The 19,551-nt window shown below is 41.4% G+C and overlaps 1 protein-coding gene across 6 annotated transcripts in view; it reads right to left on the minus strand.

The window, feature by feature from the left end:
* Positions 1-19,551, minus strand: part of srcin1a (SRC kinase signaling inhibitor 1a) — a 44,757-nt gene that overhangs the window by 20,343 nt on the left and 4,863 nt on the right. For 5 of the 6 annotated variants that reach the window (XM_078270463.1, XM_078270468.1, XM_078270464.1 and 2 more), the window contains 6 exons: positions 17,593-17,619; positions 5,983-6,178; positions 4,368-4,663; positions 1,816-2,639; positions 1,266-1,367; positions 712-839 (listed from right to left, as the gene is read on the minus strand). In XM_078270463.1, the coding sequence (XP_078126589.1) occupies positions 712-839; positions 1,266-1,367; positions 1,816-2,639; positions 4,368-4,663; positions 5,983-6,178; positions 17,593-17,619 (1,573 nt within the window). The remainder of the gene's footprint in view (positions 1-711; positions 840-1,265; positions 1,368-1,815; positions 2,640-4,367; positions 4,664-5,982; positions 6,179-17,592; positions 17,620-19,551) is intronic. The other variant, XM_078270466.1, reaches the window with a different exon arrangement.

A 19,551-nucleotide genomic window follows, 5' to 3' on the forward strand; every position in this document is an offset into this window, starting at 1 on the left:
CGGTTTGGTTCGGTTAAAACAAACTCTGGTGTGCTTAGTTTGGTTCATTTAGGCTGGTGTGAAAGCTGTCAATCAAACTCTGATGCAGACTAAACAACAGGACTGAGACAGCATGAAAAGGGGGGGTCTTGGTGTGTTTCCGAGTGAACTCTGGTGCGGTTTGTTTGTAGTCTGAAAGCCAACGGACGAACCACAGAATTATTTGTTAGTATTTGTGTGATTTTAGCATGATTTCAAACTGAGTGAGCAGAATTTCCCCACATGGGTCCTGATGATGCAGGATGACAATTGCCAAAACTGCCTAATGAATGAGTTACCGGTCAGTCTGTATAACTATATGTTTACAGGTCTTGGTTAGTTAGTTAAAAAGCCAGTGTGAACAGAAACAGGACCAGAACTAAAAGTCAACAGCCTATAATTCTTTTCTCCTGGATTGGACCAAATGGACTAAACTACAAATGTAAACATACCTTAAAATAACCAACTCAACAACTCTTAACTGAACCAAGCAGGGTCATTGTGAGAGCATTGTCAAATTTAGATACATTTGTCATAAACCAGGAGGTCACCATCAGTGCTTGTTTGTGTCCATTATCCTCTTTAAATTGTGGTGCATTGTTTTCAGGAAAATGAAAGTGTAAAATAATTCCTAAACAGATCAGCACAGCAGTGGTGTTAGTAACAAGGTGGCAATTACACTGCTGTACTCACTTCCAGTGGCGGAGCCGTCACTGTTGGTTTCGGTCTTCTCGCTGGAAGAGAAAGGTAATGGCCGTGAGAACTCCGTCCCTTGGTCCGGAGGGCAGCCCGCCATCATGCAGAGACGCAGCAGGCCGCATCTGAGGATCAACGGCCACAGGGCAAGGCAATTACAGTGCTAACGCTAACAGCACTACTACTGGACACTATCAGACTGATTACATTAACAAGTTATCTTCTTGTTAATGAGCCCCTGTTGTGTTCATTAGACTAAAGTGCCATGACAATGTTCCATGTAAATGAGGAACTTAAAATCTACTGAAAAGCACATCTCTATGTATCAATGAATAAATCAATAGCACAGTGCTGTGTAGCTAATGTTTAGTGCTCTATACTTGTGCTGTGCTCACACAAAGTAAAGTACCACTTCACTATTTGCTATGAAGCTGATAATGGCTGTGATAATAGCCTGCTGCTGCTCCTGTCGATAATGCTCCATATGTGTCTGACCTGAAGCTGTATCTGTGAGTTTTGGAGGGTTAATGGGGTATAATGGAGAGTCTTACGTGCTATCACTGTCTGGTGCTCTGGTCAGCACACTCTGGACCAGGCCAGTAAGGCTGGCTATTTGCTTCTCCATTGCCTCCATACGCTCCAGGCGATGATCCCTGCAAAATTAAATACCACATACCTCTCACCAAACGGTAAACACACAAAGGCAGAGGAACACTTGGATAACAATTCAACATACAGTGCTGTAGAGTAAGCAATGAAGCTTTAAAAGTGCATGCAAACTTGATTTTAAATATATGCTTATAATCAAGTAAGTCACAAGTCACAATTAAAGTTTAAAACATTTAAAATTCTGCTGATCCTCCTGATTAGGATTGTGTGAGTATGGTTTGAAACCAGTGAGGACAAAACTGAGAAAACACAAATACAGAAACCTTTCATACACAATAACCAGTATTTTTTAGTATTTTAGCAGATAATGTTGTGTTCATGTAGGACTCACTCAGAAGCTGAAGCAGAAGCTTTTAAGAAAAAAAATTCCAGGACCTTCTTTAAACAATACAAAATACCTTAATGAAATTCACCACACAGACTCGTACTGACCTGCTGCTGTCAGGGTCCTGTCCAGACATTGAAGAACCAAAGCCAGGTGTGGCCCTGCCGCCCTCCCCAGGCCCAGCTGTCAAGCACAGAGGCTCTGAACTGGAGCTGGGCCTCGACTTCGGGCTCTCCACAAACACAGAGGAGGAGGCAGAGTCCTTGCGGAAGGTCTGCCTGACAGGTGAGGCTCTGCTGGGTGAGCTAGAATACGAGTCTCTGTCCCTCAGCTGCATGTCAGGGACTTTCTGCGGGGATGAGGGCGGCATGCGAAAACCCATGCCCAGTGTGGCTGAGGAGTATGTGTCAGCGTAGAGCGAACCTCCAGGCTTGTAGAGGGAGTCCTCCAGGTCCCCTTGAAGAGCAGCAGCTGAGTAGGTGCTGAGGGAGCGCACAGAGCCACGGCGGTACAGGCCACTGGAAACAGGGAAGCTAAAGGGATCTCCGATGGCAGCTAACGACTGAGTGGAGGCGATGCTGAGGCGGCCCTCGTGCATAAGGCTGTAGGGATCTGCATACAGCCCCTCGTTCTTCATCAGCGCCATATTCTTTGCAGAAACTTCTTCATCAGGCTTGACATCGCGGCGCTCCAGGATGGCGCTGGGCGAGGGAGACAGGCCTACGTTGGCACCGTGGCCTGCTGAGGGATGGTGGGGATGTCTGGGCTGTTCATGCTGGGAGTGGGACCCAGTGAAGGATGGAGGACGGCCGCCGCTGTAGGAGAGGCGTGAGCGGGATGGAGAACCAGAGGACGCCGAGGCCGTAGAGGAGGGGAGGGTGTTGAGGCGGCGAGTTGGGGAGGAGTCGCGAGACGAGTACACCATGTCCCTCTAAAATGAACACGCAGGGATGAGGGTTACCATGGAGACCTAGGATGAGAGTGCTGTGTTTCCCCTTGTTGACTGTGATCTGACTGACACTAAAAAGGCTGTCACTGTCTGTACATGCCAAGAGAAGATGAATTTCTGAAAAGACCAATTATACATCCAATTGCACAATTTATTCTCTAAAAATTTTCTTGATTTTTTATTTTATTTTAGGCCAATGACAGAACGAAAGAAAAAGAACTGTCCGGCCAAAATCGATGTTTTCGGGAGGTCACACATAACCACTTATGTAATTCTTTTCCTTCTTCTCCCCACAAGTTATTGTCTTATAACTACATTACCACAAGTGGGTATTGAGTCCAATCACAAATCCAAACATATGTATTTATTCTATTTAGTACTCATTCATTCTGAACAACCGACAACCGAATATACATCTCTGTCTTAGAAAGGCAGGTAATGGAAAATAATAGCTTTGTATAGTAGAGAATCATAACATAGTTAAACATGCCCCGATGATTTTTTCAACCCACTTCTGCCTTTGTTTTCCTCCTGTTGTGATTTTTCTCATATCCGCAGCTTTTAAAAGCCACATTCTTGGTTTTCCCTTGTCACATAACTACTTTTGTTGCCCTGGTTTTCCTATTTTTATTCCCTTCTTGGCATACTAGTTAACCTTGTCATGCGGCACCTTGTAATACAGAGAATGTACTGGAGCGTGACGAAGGAATTTGTGCTGCTGAGCTGTTATGCCCAAACTGGTTTGGTTTGTAGAGACACAACTTAAACAAGCAAATAGATAAAGACACAGTTAAGCCTCAAGTTGCTTCACAAGACAGCACCAGACACAACATGCACAGGAGCTTAATGAATGGCAAGATGCTTATCTTGCCTTGAGACTCTTCAACAGTTATAAAGAAGAGATGTACTGTGCATCTCACACTTGCTGTGAAAGATGATGGGTAATTTTGATGATTCTTGGTTTTGCCCGATTAAATGTGTCACTTAAAATTAAAATGCCTTTAAGATTTACTGGTTTCAAACTCAGTTTGAGGGTGTATTAAAATGTAGATGTGCTTCAGCAGTTTATGGGTACTGGTCAGCTGTCTCTCTATCTCTTATTCCTTTATATACACAGGCACAAACAGGCATGTACGCATGCACAGACACATAAAACATACAGTAGCAGTACCTGCACACACAATGTGCACAGGCATTATCTTTTTTCACTGCCTGTTTGCATGGTTAAAAGCAGTTTTATTCTCAGTATTGTGTGAATAATGCAGATGGTAAGCATGGTTTTTGTATAAAAACCATTTTGAAAAACAAGATCTCCCTCAGGCTTCCTTGATCGTCACTGAAGCAGAAATAGCTTTGGATGTTAGAATTTGCTCATTTCACAGAGAAACATTGTTCTCTGGTGTCTGCACAGCAACAGATGGCCTACTTGAAGATAAGAAAATACATTTCCAGGAGGAATACCTGTTAAATTACTAACCCACATACACCATAACAGCCAGTCAAAGTAACCACTGAAATATAAAAAACACTATTACCTTGCCAAAGAAGCACACTGTTGCTCTTTATGTAAAGGCTTACCATTATAGCGGTTCTCACTGACAGTGCAGTTGTCAAACATCAGACTAGCAGGGGATCAGACAGTATTCATTCTCTAAAATAACCCAGTTTGCCCTCTTCACCTCCCTACTCCCCCAGCTCCCTTCTCCTCACCCTCAGGTCTCCGTTAGCCAGGTGTGCAGCAGCAGGGTAGGAAGCGTAGATGGGTTCTTTGCGGTAAATCTTGATGATACTGCGGTCTTGGATGTCCCGGACATCCTCCAGCTCGTAGAAGACGTTGCGCGCCTCGTCCTTGATCAAGATGGCCGTATTGGGTGACTTCAGCATACCTGCTGTCAACTTCTGAGGGAACATGTGCACGATGAGAGCGTGCAGCGTATCCAGGCTGCTCAGGTCGTGGGTGATGTGAACCCGACGTGTCTCATCTCCGTACTGCAGGAACAGCACGCCTAAAAGAGAGTGATAAAGGAGAGATGGTTGAGTCAGAATGCGATGGCTTCTGTGGATGGAACGAATAGCAAAGCGATTCGGTCAAATCTTTTACTGTAGCATTTTTCTGCCTTTTTTTTTTTAAAGACAAAGTGGAGTCAATTATGATCAAAATGTTCTGCCTTTTTGGTATACAAAATCCAAATAATGATTTTTATCATCAGATGTCAGGATGAATACTCACTGACAGAGTAAACACCAGTTCTTTCTTTCTGAAAGTGAGAATAGGACTGTGGTAGCCGTGTGAGAATTTACAGCTAAGGTGCAAAGATGCAGAATATTTACAACTACTTTGCCTTAAATAAAACGTTTACTTCCTATCAATAATCAAATTGCAATGATGTATATTAAATTACCCCAAAATAGCCCAACTTCAGGGAAAACTTTTTCAGATGCTGCAACCCTTGATTACACAGGTAAAGATGAGTCTGACGCCTGACTAACCTGAATATTCATCTTCATACACCCGCGGGACAAAAAACAAACAAAGCAAAGCAAAGAAAGACCAGTGATTAAAAGTCATGTAAAATTTGTGAAATATTGCAGATCATTTGGGGAGAGAAAAAACAAAGTAGTTAGTAAAGAGACATGGAGAGGAAAGATGGGCAGCTTTGCTGTTCTACTTCTGTCTGAACTCCTCATTTAAAATGTCCTTCATCAGTCACTGCCACTTTAGTTTGCAGCCACTTTATAATCTAACTGTACCTGACGTAACCCCAGTCCTTGGTCCGGACCAGCCTCACACTAACCCGCTCTACGCTCCCAAGGCCATTTTGTAGTAAACCTGTCCTCGAAACTTTTGTTTAATCTTGCAGTTGCACAAAAAACATATACTCAGTCCTGTGTGATTAACACAGGTGTGTAGTATTACGGTCAAATAAACAGTCACCAAAATAACTTCCTAAACAATATAGTGCTTTAATAATTAAATATATATATATAATAAAGTAAATACAATAAACTGTACGTTCAAGCTCATTTTACACATGCACACTTGCTTACACATGCTGCGTGAATATTTTAGGAATATATTGTGTTGAACTATTTAAGAAAGTTGTGTTATCTGAGGACTCACTACTCTTCAGTTCTCTGTAGCAGAGCAATTCAACTAAACTAAAACTGTTACGGTAAATGAGGAGAGAGTAGAACACTTTCTCCCATTAAGTGTAAGCACAGCGGTGCACATCACCAGCTTCATTAGGTAAACAGATAGCTGTAAATCTGCCTTGAATCCAACCATGATGTTGTGACAGCCTGCCAGTAGTGTTCAAATCTTAACCTGGAGATCGTAGCTTATTCTGGCTGGCAGAGCGGGACAGCGGCAGGCTCTGGCGAAATCGGTTCATCCGGTTAAACCCGATGGGGATGTCAGCTTCTGACATGGTCTCCAAGGATTCAGCAGAGGCAAAGGAGAGCTTGGCGGCCTGGTCGGCAAGCCCAGACTGGGTAGACTGGGAATGCCGTGGACTGCGGCTCTGCAGAAGGAGAGGACACATGGATACACACAATAATTTACTAAGAGGTGAAATCAAGGCAGAGAGAATGGATTCGACAGGGCCAATGGATTAGAAAAGACCAACCGGAAAAAGAGACAGTGAGCACACAATCAGACACCACACAATCGACCACATAACAAGATTAACGAGACCTTGACAATGGTTTAGCTACCAGCCATTCACTAAGAATTACCAGCGTCACAGTATCTGACATCAGTTGAATGCTTCAGCAGAAAAGCACAATATAGTTGTTCTCAAATGGCACAGCAGCCCAGGGCATCAGCCTTCATGAATCAACTATGATGGGAGCAAAATTAAGCTGGAAACTGTGCACCAGCTCAGCATAAGTTATGTCATGTTTGCTTGACTTTGCACACCTTCCACATGCCGCATCCAAACTCTTGTCCCTTTTCTGCTACAAACTTTAATGAGTGCTTGTGGAATGGGAGGAGAAGCTCATGCAAATCCCGGGCTGTCACTGTTGGTTTATCCTGCTGGCCTTTGCCCAGGAATTGCTCGCTGAAAAACTGTTAGTGCAGCTGGGGCTGAGCTCACTGAAATGGCTCCCTGATCCTGCACCGTTGTAGCGTTTCCTCCAGCTCAGAGGCTGCTGTAATGAGCTCCCAGAATGCTGTCTGCTGGGTGTTTGTATGGCAGAGGCAGACACATCCTTAGCCACAGTACAGTAGCTGTACCGGTCTCCCCCTCCTTGCACCATGAACACAACAGTTTCCTCCCCTTTCCAAGGATTTTTCCTTCTCTCCTTTCTCTGCCTGAGTCAAACTGCAGCATGGATCTACTATGGCTTTCATTCATGTAAGAGTCTGACAGAAGCTACATAGAGGGCCACCTCTGTTTCCCAGAACCCAAGTAGGCATCTTCAAATTGATATATAAATCAGAAAAGAACAGCAACTTGTCACACAGGACTAATTAAAACTAACAAATTCTTAGCCATGCAACTGGCATGGCTTTATGGATAGCAATGTATGTCTGTTTTCTACAGATATTCATAGTTAAATTTGTCCAATACTTTGGTTTATGACCAAATACCCGCAAAGCTAAGGGCATTCCCATCAGCCTCAACTTTACTTTTGTGCTAATTGACAAATGTTAGTATGATAAATAGCTCAAATTGGTTTGATGAACATGCTAAGCAGGTATGTTTCGGCACGTTGTCATTGTGAGCATATTAGCATGTTAGCATTATGCTCAGAGCACAGCTGTGCCTAAGTGGAGCCTCACAGAGCCACTAGCATAGCTTTAAGTTTTGCTGTTTGATAAATTGTTACCAATTAATCATGTAACTCTTGCTGATTTAACTTTAATCAATCAATTGATCAACAGATTGTTGATGCACTACAGTAAATTAAACTAAATGAGCGATAGTGGCATGCAACTACTACTATCACTGATAATTTGCTCTTTCAATTAACTGCTATGCTCACGTGTGTGTTTACAAGGCAAGTCACAACCCCCCATCATGACTGAGAAGCGGAACAATCCTTTTTATAATGTATGCTCCCTTCTGTCACTACTATCATACATAATTCAGTCATACACACCCACACACACAGAATGATAGTGGTGGTGTCCAGTGATAGCGGTGGCAGACAGTGTCTGAACACGCAGGAGGACGGTGATGCTGACAGATAACCCCCACCGTGTTTTCTAATAGGGTCATTTATCTTAACTGTGACCACACTGAACAACATAGCCAACAGCAGCACAGAGAAGCAGCACAGACTGCAGTGTCATATTCTGGCCAGCTACAGTGGGATATGAAAGACATTAGGGGGTTAGATAGAGTACTATACATAGTACGTTTAGGTTTTGATAGCATTTTATCTTGTCTTCCTCTCAATGAATTAGAGTCTCTTTGAAAACCCTAATAGGAAGCAAAAGTTAACTTTATATTTAAAGGAATAGTTCAAAACTTTGGCAAATGCGCTTATTCGCTTTCTTTTTGCGGTTTTTGCAAGGATTAAACAAATAAGACATGTAATGTTAATGAGTGTGCTTTAGAGGTGCTGGTTTTTTCCCTTTGGACAGAGCCATAGCCTATGCTCTGTCGAAGCTAAACTAACTGGCTACTCACAGTAGCTTCATAATTACTGTACAAAAATGAGTGGTATCAATCTTGTCCTATAACTCAATATTCTCTAAATAGAGGTTAGCAAATGAAAAAACTAAAACTCAGTTTTCTAGACAGTCAGTAGGCCACTTATCATCTTCTCAATGCTAACGAAAAAAGCAATGGATAAAAGATTCAATGATGTGTTGGACTGAACAAATTACAGGTATTTAATCAACTTGGAACTGGATCTGTAGTGGAACCAGACTGCCTGAGCCCAATCCTATTACTCAGGAGAAGTAACACCCAGAAATATATTTGGCATAGAAATTCAATAACAGCTTTCAGTATGAATGGAAATGGCTAATAAGACCACCATGTCCAAGACACGTCAAAGAAGATTTCTTCTGAGAGTATCTGTACATTTTCCTGCATGGCTGAGAGGGAAACACACAACAAGTCTGTTTCTTGAAGTCCTGAATCATTATACTAGCGCATGTGAGAATTTTATTTCAACACTAAATAACCTAGTTGGAGCTTTCTAAGAAAAGGAAAAGGGAATTGAGAATATGGTGCTTCATGACTAAGCTTAAGTCTCACAATGTTTGCAGTCTCAAATTTTTAATTTCTGAACCAGCTGGAAAAAAAAAATAAAAAATCTGTGTAGGGAAAGGGAATGAGTAATGTTTTCCTCTCTCGACAGCTACTATGAATGTGTTGCTGAACAAGACAATGAAACCTGATGTATGAATGTGTGTAAGCTTACTGCAGCTGTTGTTATATATGCTCTTAGTCAGCTTGCCTTGTTACAACAGGCTACAAACATTGACTTCCATATTGGTAGTTTATGCAAAATGAAAAACGAAAATATCTCTGCAGTAATTTTACATTGTAAATATTATATGCAAACACACCATCTGGTCATGCATCTGGTCCTGCTAGACATGCCAGTGTTATACATGATGGTATTCACAGCCTCCTTTGAGGGAAACTGGTTCTACCTCTTTATTTTCCTCTACACCTCCCCTCCTGCCCTCCCCCTACCTCAACCTTTTCTTTTAGAGGGATGCAGACTTTTTCAACAGCACTCAATTACTGTCGAGAATTCTACACTGTTATAAGGTGGAAAAGAGGAACAAGTAGGGAACAGGATGATCTTACATGGAACAGAAGCGAAAGGAGTCAAAGCATGAGGTGTAACCTAAGGTCTCAAAGCAGACCTTAGGTTACAAACTGCATTCAACTCAATGCAACCTCCCACCATGTTTTTTTATTGTTTCTCACACACACACACACACACACACACACACACACACACACACACACACACACACACACACACACACGCACGTTCTATTTGGGAGAGCAAATCTCATCCACCTCTATCTGCCACTTCAATCTTGTCTTACTTAGTCTGCAAAGCTCTTAACCTTGTACAGTACAATGGGCTTCACTTCGATATGAATGTCAACTTACAAATTGATTTGCAGTTCACCCACAGAATGTTTTGGTGAAAAATGCAAAAGAATAACAGGAGAACCAGTTTTAAACATACTCTACATACTGTAATCAAACAGTGTGGATGCTTTGGGTCCAGTTAAATACTCTAAGAAGTGCACATTGTACCTGTAAAGCCAGGCAGCACTGTATGGAAAAGCCAGGTTTTAATCTAGAATGGGTTGCCCTGATTAGATAAGATAGTTAGACTTTATTAACAAATTCATCTATTCAACTATCAATTGCACATGCAACATCACTAAAAGTGCACACATAGTGTATGTATATATATATATATATATATATATATATATATATATATATATATATATATATATATATATATAAATAAAACAGTGATCAACGACAAGACTCATTTTAGATTTTGCTGTGCCCTTTTTAATGCTGTTAAGCACTTTCCATGTGCCTTGTATATTGCTTTTGTGTTGAACCAATGATTTATTATAATATTCCTTCTTGTTGTACCTCATTATAGATGTTAATTTGTTTTTATATAATTAATACTTATTTTCTGTATCCTTTGTTCTATATTTTAAATAGTTTTTATATAATAGATTTTTCTTTTTGCAGGCATTTTCTAGTCCCCTAGTGATGCAGGGCTTTTCTTCATATTGTTGCCTTCTTTGAGTTCGTATCGGGCAGTGATAATCATACAGGGTAGTGAGAGAAGACAGGAATTCATTGTAAGCTTTGTTTGGACCTTTATTTGAGTATGTTATTCCAGCTTTCCGCTCATAGTAGAACTGATCAAAGTAATGCTGCCTTTCTCTCGTTTTATGAAAATTGTTGAGGATGCAGCTATCTCGTCTGAATCAACTTTTTGGATTGTCATTGGACAAAACTCCAAGCACCCAAGCTGTGGGCGGTAGATTGATCTGTACAGTGTGAGCATAAAAGTTGCAGGTTCTGACCATGTTGAAAGGCAGATTAAAATATGTACAGTAGTGTTAACACAACGTACAATATTAAAAGAAATGTGTAGTGCCTGCCCAACTTAAGTTAAGGTCAATTTAATATGAGAGATATTAGCGTGTGTGACATTCTTGCACATACAACAAGCAGAAGAGAAAATATGGATGAATAACTCTGCCGTATACTAGCAATTCTGTAACTGTCTAGGTTGTCGTTTGGTTAGTGGTTTGAAATACGAGAGTCTTGGAGTACAGAGGTAAGCTGACCAGACATTTGCTGCTGCTTGGCTCTTCTCTCTGTCTTTACCCTGAATGTAGTAATTTCCCTGTTAAGCGATATGACATTTTGATGGACTTGATCAAAGAGAGAAACACGTCCACCAGAAATGTCAGAGACAGACTTGATGTGTGTGAAATGACAATGAAGTGTTTGGCTCCTGGGTATTCTTTGAGAGACAGGTAATGGTTAACATCACAATCCTCATGCCCTATACGCATCTCCTGTATTATTTTTTCCTTCAGATATTTTTGTTTATCCTTCTACTGATATCTTTCTCTTCCTCAAAAGCCTGCCTTGATTTGTCTGTCTTCCTCTCCTTCCTTTTATCTCCTGTCACTCCTGTCATTTGTCCACTCTTTGATCCCTTCTGATTCTTGTTGATCTGCTTTAGAGTAAGTCAACAGTTCTGCCTCCACCTCAGTCTTTAGTTGCGCTGACAGAGGGTGAAGCGTTCATGGAATCATGGCATCATGATTGTGCTGTTGCTGTCTGCATTTTAGAATTTGGAGTCTGTATGTTCTTCCTCTAACTATACCTGGCTCTTTCTCTACACAAAAAAAGGTTCACAGCTCTCACTTTTAGAAAATGGAGAGAGAAAATAGCTTCCTTAAGCCCCTGACACACCAAACCGACAGCTGACCGTCGGCAGAAAAGGCAGTCGGACTGATCAGTTTGCTCCCCGAGGTCCAAAAAGTGCCTCGGAACACACCGAAGCGACGCCGTCTCGACGATCTCTTATTTTACGAAAATTGTTCACTGAAACATGTTTCTGAAAACATTTTAAGCGAGAAATGGGCCATACAGTTGCTGAATCTGTCTTCATTTCCAAGGTCAGTTAAAAAGATTTTCGTCAGATTTTGAGAGGCGTTCGTCACTCATCCCGCTCGTTATTTCTGGGTTAACACTCCACCAAACCGATTGGTCATTGAGTCCGACTGCCCGCCCTCCGAACCAGCAAGTCAGGTCGGCCAAAATGAAGGCCGACGGCCAGGGGCGCCGCCAGCAATTTTGGGCCCCATGACAAAAAATCTAATTGGTTTGGAATATGGTCATAACAAACTAACAGTACCAGTGACATCAAATTAAAAGGTATGAATAAGAACAAAGGACTCCTGGAAACCCAAACTTTTCTCTCAAATAACAGGCATGTCATTGAACACAATGTTGCTCACCTTCTTTACTGGGACAGGGAGGGGCACAGTTAGGGAGAGACTGTGGTGCTGCTGATTCATCTGTTGTTAAGTCTGCTAAAAGGGGCAGGGACAATGATTTAATATGAATATCTTGCTAAATGTTTCCCTGCACTGATTAAATGTTGGCTAACACTAGTCTGTAGCTAGCTAGCTTATTTCACTATGGATATTAAGCAAACAGGTAAATACCACTCACAGACTATAGGCTACCCACCTTTCTTGGTGAAAACTGGTTTACAGTTTGACACCCTTTCCTTTGTCTTTCCTCTCTCTCTTCTCTCTCTTTCCTTTTTTGAAAACCAGATTTTGATTTAACGTTACTTGGCAACATTGTGGTCATTGTAGTTCTGGCGCATCTACTGACTGCAACTAAACACCATCACTGAGTGAGTGTTCTAAGGCAGGACCAAACCATTTCATGCAGATACAGGGGGTTGGTCGGTCAATATGGATGTTTACTTTTTGGTCAATGGGGATATTTAACTTTTACTGCCAAAAACAAGTACAAACAAAGAGATCATTAATTTTATTATTATATTTGAAATATATATACTGAAGGATGATGGTTTAATAATTTTATATTAGTTTTTACCTATTTTTTGGGGCCCCTGTCAGTCTTTGTCCCTTGGAATTGTCCTAACTTTTCCCCCCTATACGGCGCCCCTGCCGACGGCCCCTCCGACTGATGACGGCACGGAACACACCGAACAGAATCGAGTCACCGACCTCGCCAGATTGTCCAACGGCAGATTATCGAGTTGGTGTGTCAGGGGCTTTAAATCGATCCATCTCTCACATCCATTTGTCCCTACTTGCTCTTCCCCCACTATTATTATTTCTCCCCATCTTTCCCAACGCTCAGGCCAATCTTTTGCCTGGACACACAATTGCCAACCCCCAACCCCCAACCCCCCTAGAGTCCTGACTCTTTATAATACCCGAGTCATCAATGCAATTCGGAAGAAATTGCTTTGCCAAATTGCTGTGAATTGTGCATTTGTTCAGAAGGAGAGGGAGCAGAATGCTGTTCTCTTGATGATGGCTGACACTGCTAGAAGTGAGTCTCTTTTGTAGGGTAAACAGTAGCTTGAAAACATGGTGGGAATAAACAAGTTCCAGACAATTCCTTCTTGGATACACATTTAGCTATGCATTACTCCATATTTCCAGCACTTGCAACTGTTGTCAATAAGGTTTAAAAATTGTGTGTACATACAATACATTACTATCTGATAACATCCTTGATATACTTAAAGTGTAACTCTCGCCAAAATGCAACCTAGGGTCTTTTGTGAATGTACCAGAGTCAAACTTTCGTTTAAAAGCATAATTAGGACGGAAACGCCACTTTTAAGATTTACCATATTCTCGTTTTCGGTCAAATGGCCTTCTGAATGGGAGTCCTAGGGGCACTACTATGATAGCATCACAATCACTATTTTTAAAACACTAAGAAGGCTTGACACAACATGAAACTTTGCTCCAAGTATCACCAGGTTCTCTACACATGAACTTGAGCATTGAGAACATTGTTTGCGTACACAGAGTTTACTAAAAAGAACGGTTTTCACAACTCACTGTCGCTGTTTTTCCAGTCGCCGTCCATCTAGCCAGTCAAAAATAGTCAATCTCTGTGGCCTGGTTGGGTCAGTGGGTAGAGCAGGCGCACATATAGTGAGAAGTTTATGCCTTGCCGCAAAGGTCCAGGGTTTGAATCCGACATGTGACGAGTTCCTGCATGTCTTCCCCCTCTCTCTCCCCTTTCTCACCTAGCTGTCCTATCAAATAAAGGCGGAAAAGCCCAAAAAATCATCTTTAAAAAAAAAAGAGTAAAGATGGAAAGCTCTTAAAGCTTAGTTCCATATAAATGCACGGATAATTTGTCGTTAGTGAAAAACAATATTGACCTTGTAGTTGAAAAAGGAGCCTCATATAAGAATGACATTTCCTCCTATGGAGTCTGTTCATTCGCATTCAGAGATCGACACTTTTTGACTGGCTAGATGGATGGCGACCGGGAAAAACAGCTACAGTGAGTTGTTAAAACCTTTTTTAGTAAACTCTGTGTACACAAACGATGTTGTCAATGCTCGAGTTCATGTGTAGAGCCCCTGGTGATACTTGGAGCAAAGTTTCATGTTGTGTCGAGCCTTCTTAGTGTTTTTAAAATAGCGATTTTGATGCTATCATAGTAGTGCCCCTATGACTCCCATTCAAAAGGCCATTTGACCGAAAACGAGAATACGGTAAATCTGAAAAGTGGCGTTTCTGTGCTAATTATGGTTTTAAACGAAAGTTTGATTCAGGTATATTCACAAAAAGACCCTAGGTTGCATTTTGGCAAGAGTTACACTTTAAGTATATCAAGGATGTTATCAGATAGTAATGTATTGTATGTACACACAATTTTTAAACCTTATTGACAACAGTTGCAAGTGCTGGAAATATGGAGTAATGCATAGCTAAATGTGTATCCAAGAAGGAATTGTCTGGAACTTGTTTATTCATTTTTTCCACAGGTAAAAAAATGAGCATTCCATTTCATTTAGTGTTTATTTTCAGCAGGCAGGCGAATCAAGCTTAGATTAGAGCTGTTGGGATGAAGAAGCAGGATGGAGCTTTCACAAGCTTTACTGCAAAATGAAGCGGATGAGGTGTCAACATAAAATGTGTCAACAACAGTGTTGTGTTCAAAGCAAATAGCTTTAGATCTGTTACCACTTGGACCATTTTAGTTGTTTCATTCTACATTTTATAACCGCTGCAGCACCTTGAGGAGCCAATAAAATATTCTAACTCTCAATGTTCGGTGATTAAACTACTTCACTTGATGCACTTTTTGGCTGCTTCAAAACAACATCAAGTGGCAAGCAGAACAGCAATTTAGTGTACTATAGGCCGTTTTACAGTCGCCGTAGCCAAGCTGGCGTGCGCCAATGTGATGTCAAAATCCAGAGGTCGCGCACCACTCTATTTTTTTCAGCGGAGCGCAACAAAGTGGAAACAAGAAGCATGAACGAGCTCGAAGGTAACCGGATGCCAGGACTCTCAGAGTGACTGCAAGTCTCTTGTAAACTTACTGGGTTAAGATGAGTTCTTTTATAGTGAATGAAAGGCGTGATCTGACGAAGTAGGTCATCGAATCAAATTGAAGTATTGACGTCAATGCTGCTGCCAGTTCTGCCGTTGTTTACCTTTTTCTTCTTCTTCTAGTCCATAGAAATAGCAAAGACGGTAGCCTTTCCTCATTAGCGCTACCTCTGTTCAGGAGAAGACTGCAACTAGTGTCGCGACCACCACGCGCAAGTATAAACAGTTACGCCGCTCCCATGACGTCACACTGGCGCTCGACAGGTCGGCTGTAGCGAGTATACCCCGAGTTTAAGAGGTGCAAGGTATACAATAATAACAAACATACAATTGCGACAATTAATTGATTAGTTTATATTTAGATAATTAATCAGCAACTATTTGGGTAATTAATTAATTGCCAATAATCGTTTGGTTCCTGCATTAAGTGTGAACATGTTCTGCTTTTAATGTTTATATAATTGTAAACTAAATAGCTTTGAAGAGTTTTGAAGCGTTATTCAGAAAAAAACCTAGACATCCAAAGATATTAATTCGGCTCAAAAGAATTATGATGAGCATTTTTACCTATTTCTGACATTTTATAGACTAAACAATTCATCAAGAAATTAATCTGCAGAATAATCGTTATTTGCAGCTCTAGTATTTTTAAGCTCAGAGTTTCAACATTTTCAGTATTGCTAGAGGGACATTTTTTCAACAAGCTTCACTTTTTAAACATACCCACAAATGTTTTGCAAACCACCTACAAGTCCTGCATAATTAAAATCATTTGGTTGTGTAACAGATTTATGTGATTAACAAGGTTCTAAGTTCTATTTCATATCACTTTTGTTTGAGGTTTAAGTACTTGTGGGAGTGAGGGATACATTGCTTAGTCTTCCCCTATGGATCATGGCATATGCCTTTTGATATTCAGTGACATTTCCAACCTGTCCAAATGATATTGTAAGCAGGGATTCAGGGAAGACTAAACCACAGATAGGCCCTGGGCTCTTCCCCTCACACTCACACACATCAATACAGTGAGGGCCAGATGTACTAACGCTTTTGCACCCCAGGCGTATTTGTTTCGCAACGTGCGCGTAAAAGCATGGCAAGGTATGTACAAACAGGCCGCACTGGGGTAAAAGCGCAGACTGCCTGTCGCGGGAACTGAAAATGGCAAATTGCGCTTTTCCGTGTCATGCATATGCATTCACGGGAGGGTCAAGGGGAAAGTGGGAGTTTCCCATAAAGAGATGGGAGGGGAAGTGTAAAGTGCGCCTAATTATGTATTCCGCGGTGCGTACAAAAAACGCCCGTGAAAGCGCACCTCTATTTTGCTGTTGTTGAGTTGTTAAACTCCTCGCTACATTACAAATATTGGCATCAAGATCCTTTCAAACAGTCATAGCGTCAGCAGTGGGAATATCGCAGTCTGCCCTCAGTTGTATCATAGCATAAGTACTTAACGCTTTGCTACAGCGCAATTTACGGTATAGTGGGTGGAGAAAGGCGCTGATTACCCGATGAATTGCAGGTTTGGTAAATACGACGTAAACTGAAGTATCACAGCGTGTGATTTCTGCGGGTTGGCCATGGTGCTGATAACACTACATTCAAATGTAGGCCCTCAGTTCTTTAACTTGCTGTTTAGATAGCACAGCTCCTTGCCTGCCTCTGTGAGGTGTAATGCCACAAAAACATATCACATACACATTACAAGGCATACCAGCTAACAAATAGGCTCACCTCTTTAAATGTAGCATACTGTATGTGATAAACACTTTCAATACATCTTGATTCTGACCTTCTCCAGTATAGTCAGCCCATATTTCCCCTCTGCAACCTGTGCATAAAACACATTCTGCAGCCCGAACATGACTCATGCCTCTGTGCTAGTGTCAAAGTATTATTTCAGTAATGCCTCAGTGGCATGTATGAAATGTCTTCTTAATGTCTTAGTCAGTCTGAGTAATACTTCAGCAAGGTCACATGGATTCTAGCCATTAATGTCGGATGACTGAGATATCATAAATCCCCAGAGAATCGTCTTCTGCAGATTAAATGGAGCTGGAGAAGTTTAAGCTGTCGCCACCCATGACACCTTTGCCATCGCAATCCTACACACAACACAAACACAAACACACACACACACACACAGCCCAAGGAGCGTAGAGATGTCAAGAGAGCTGGGTGTTGCAGAAGCCAGAGGACCAAGGAGGCTGCTGATGCCCGAGAAGTCTGACGTAATCCTACAGCACGGAACACACAGACACATTCATGCACGCACAATGGACAGGAGAATGACAAACGCACAGGGACACTTAAACACGCGGCACTGACCTTAAAGCTCCAGTAGTTGGGCTGTTGCTGTGGAGTTCATGAAGGACAAAAAAGGGGAGGACGGGAGACAGAAAGAAAAAACGTTAGATAAATTCACCGACATAATGAAACCATTTTTTTTTTTAATGGTGCAAAAAAATGCTGGACTGGAGAAGAGATGCAGGCCTTTGACACAAAAATTCCAATGCATCCTCATAAGCATAATCTGTTGCATTTCCTAAATTATTTTCTTGTAATATTCCCTTCTGACAGGCAATATATGAAACTCATTTATATTGTTGACAGTTTCATCTAATCTAAACAACAATCATTTAGTTTGATTGGTGTTAATGCAGGGGGTGGCAGTGTTTTGCAGGCGTCGGGTTACACCGCACCTCAAACAAGGTGCTGTTGGCTGTAACTAGGGAAGGGGAGGAAATGAAAAGAGTGAAATCGAATCAAACAGCAGCCCACTCTGGTGTTCCGATGTTGGCCTCCATCCCAGACTTCTCCACCACAGGCAAGCCACCGCTCTGTCTCCTCCTCGCTCTCTGCTGTCTCTTTTGCTCTCAATCCACCTGCCATACTTTTTTTCATCTCATCATCGCCACCTCACCTGCTTATTTTCACTAGCCCATGCTGAATCTCTCATGTGTCCATTCGCCCTTCCTGATGCTCTGCCATCTACGAAAAGATGTTCGCATGTTGGCCAAGGCCTCAGGAAGTGAGCTTTCCATTTAAACATAATGACCCCACAGTCAAAACCAGGCCAAGCCACTGATGGCCCAGAAATTCCTCAAAATGACAAGGAAAATGAAAAAAAACCTTGGGCAGAGTTCATGAATTTTAATTCTAATCCAAACTCTTATTCTAGTTCTTATTCTTATCTGCAGGCAATTCTCAGTCCATTCAGCCTCCCTTCTGCAGGAACCACATTACTCTCCTGGCGCACGGATAAAAAAAAAGTGACAGGCAAGTTTTGATTTATGATAGTTGGTGGGTTTTTTTAATCATCAGCTTTCCATTTTAATACCATCTCAACTAAAGCCTAGATTATTTCAGTAAACATAAGCATCAGAGGAAGTGTTCTTACTGTAATCTAATCTTTCACTTAATAGTCCCTCATTTGGCCCTGATTCCATTCTTTGACAGTCTCTTTTACTTTATGCTCTTCTCTCGCTCTATATTTCTTCTCTCTTTTCTTAATGTACTGTGGTGTGACTTCTTGCTTGGTTTTGATACAATATTAAATGACATAATTACACTAATCCAAAGAGGCAATTTCCTGGCCAAGAAGACACTGAGCCATGATAAAGCAACATATAGTCTAACACAGTGTAACCATTTACATATTTTACATATACAGGCTAGAGCTGTGTCCCACTTTCAAACTAAATGTTAAATGTAAAAAACTGTGTGCATCTTTATAGTATACTGTTCTGCAGTTTGCATACAAGAAATCAACATATTTAACTGTTTTATACTGACATGAAATTGCAATACTTGTTTTTTGCTCGTCAATTGAACTGACTTTAGAAGAACACTGCCAAGTAGACTTCACAACAAGGGTTTTTTTCAGAAATCTTCCTAGAGTTGTTTGTTTTTTCTGTCTCCCAAGTAGGTGTAATTTAGAGTCATCATTAAGTAACAAAACAATCGGGTCAGTAGGAAGTTGACATCCCATCACATCAGATATTATTGATGATGTTTTATTCCAGAACTCATGCACCTGTTCACACTCCCAGACCATGTGCAGGAAAGTTCCAGTTTGTTCAGGTTGACAGAACGTGAACTTTGGAGTGACTTTAGAGACGTATCTCTTCTGAGGCGTCCAATTTGTCCTATGGCATATGTTGAAGTGGATCTGCTGGTGATTTGGGTTCTTGGAACAGTCGGAAATGTCCCAAACTGTCTTGCTCACTGAGACTTTGAAGGAATGTAACATAAATGAAATGGCTCACTTAAAAATCAAGCAGCTTT

Source organism: Sander vitreus, chromosome 15 (assembly GCF_031162955.1).
Source record: "Sander vitreus isolate 19-12246 chromosome 15, sanVit1, whole genome shotgun sequence".
Lineage (NCBI taxonomy): Eukaryota > Metazoa > Chordata > Actinopteri > Perciformes > Percidae > Sander > Sander vitreus.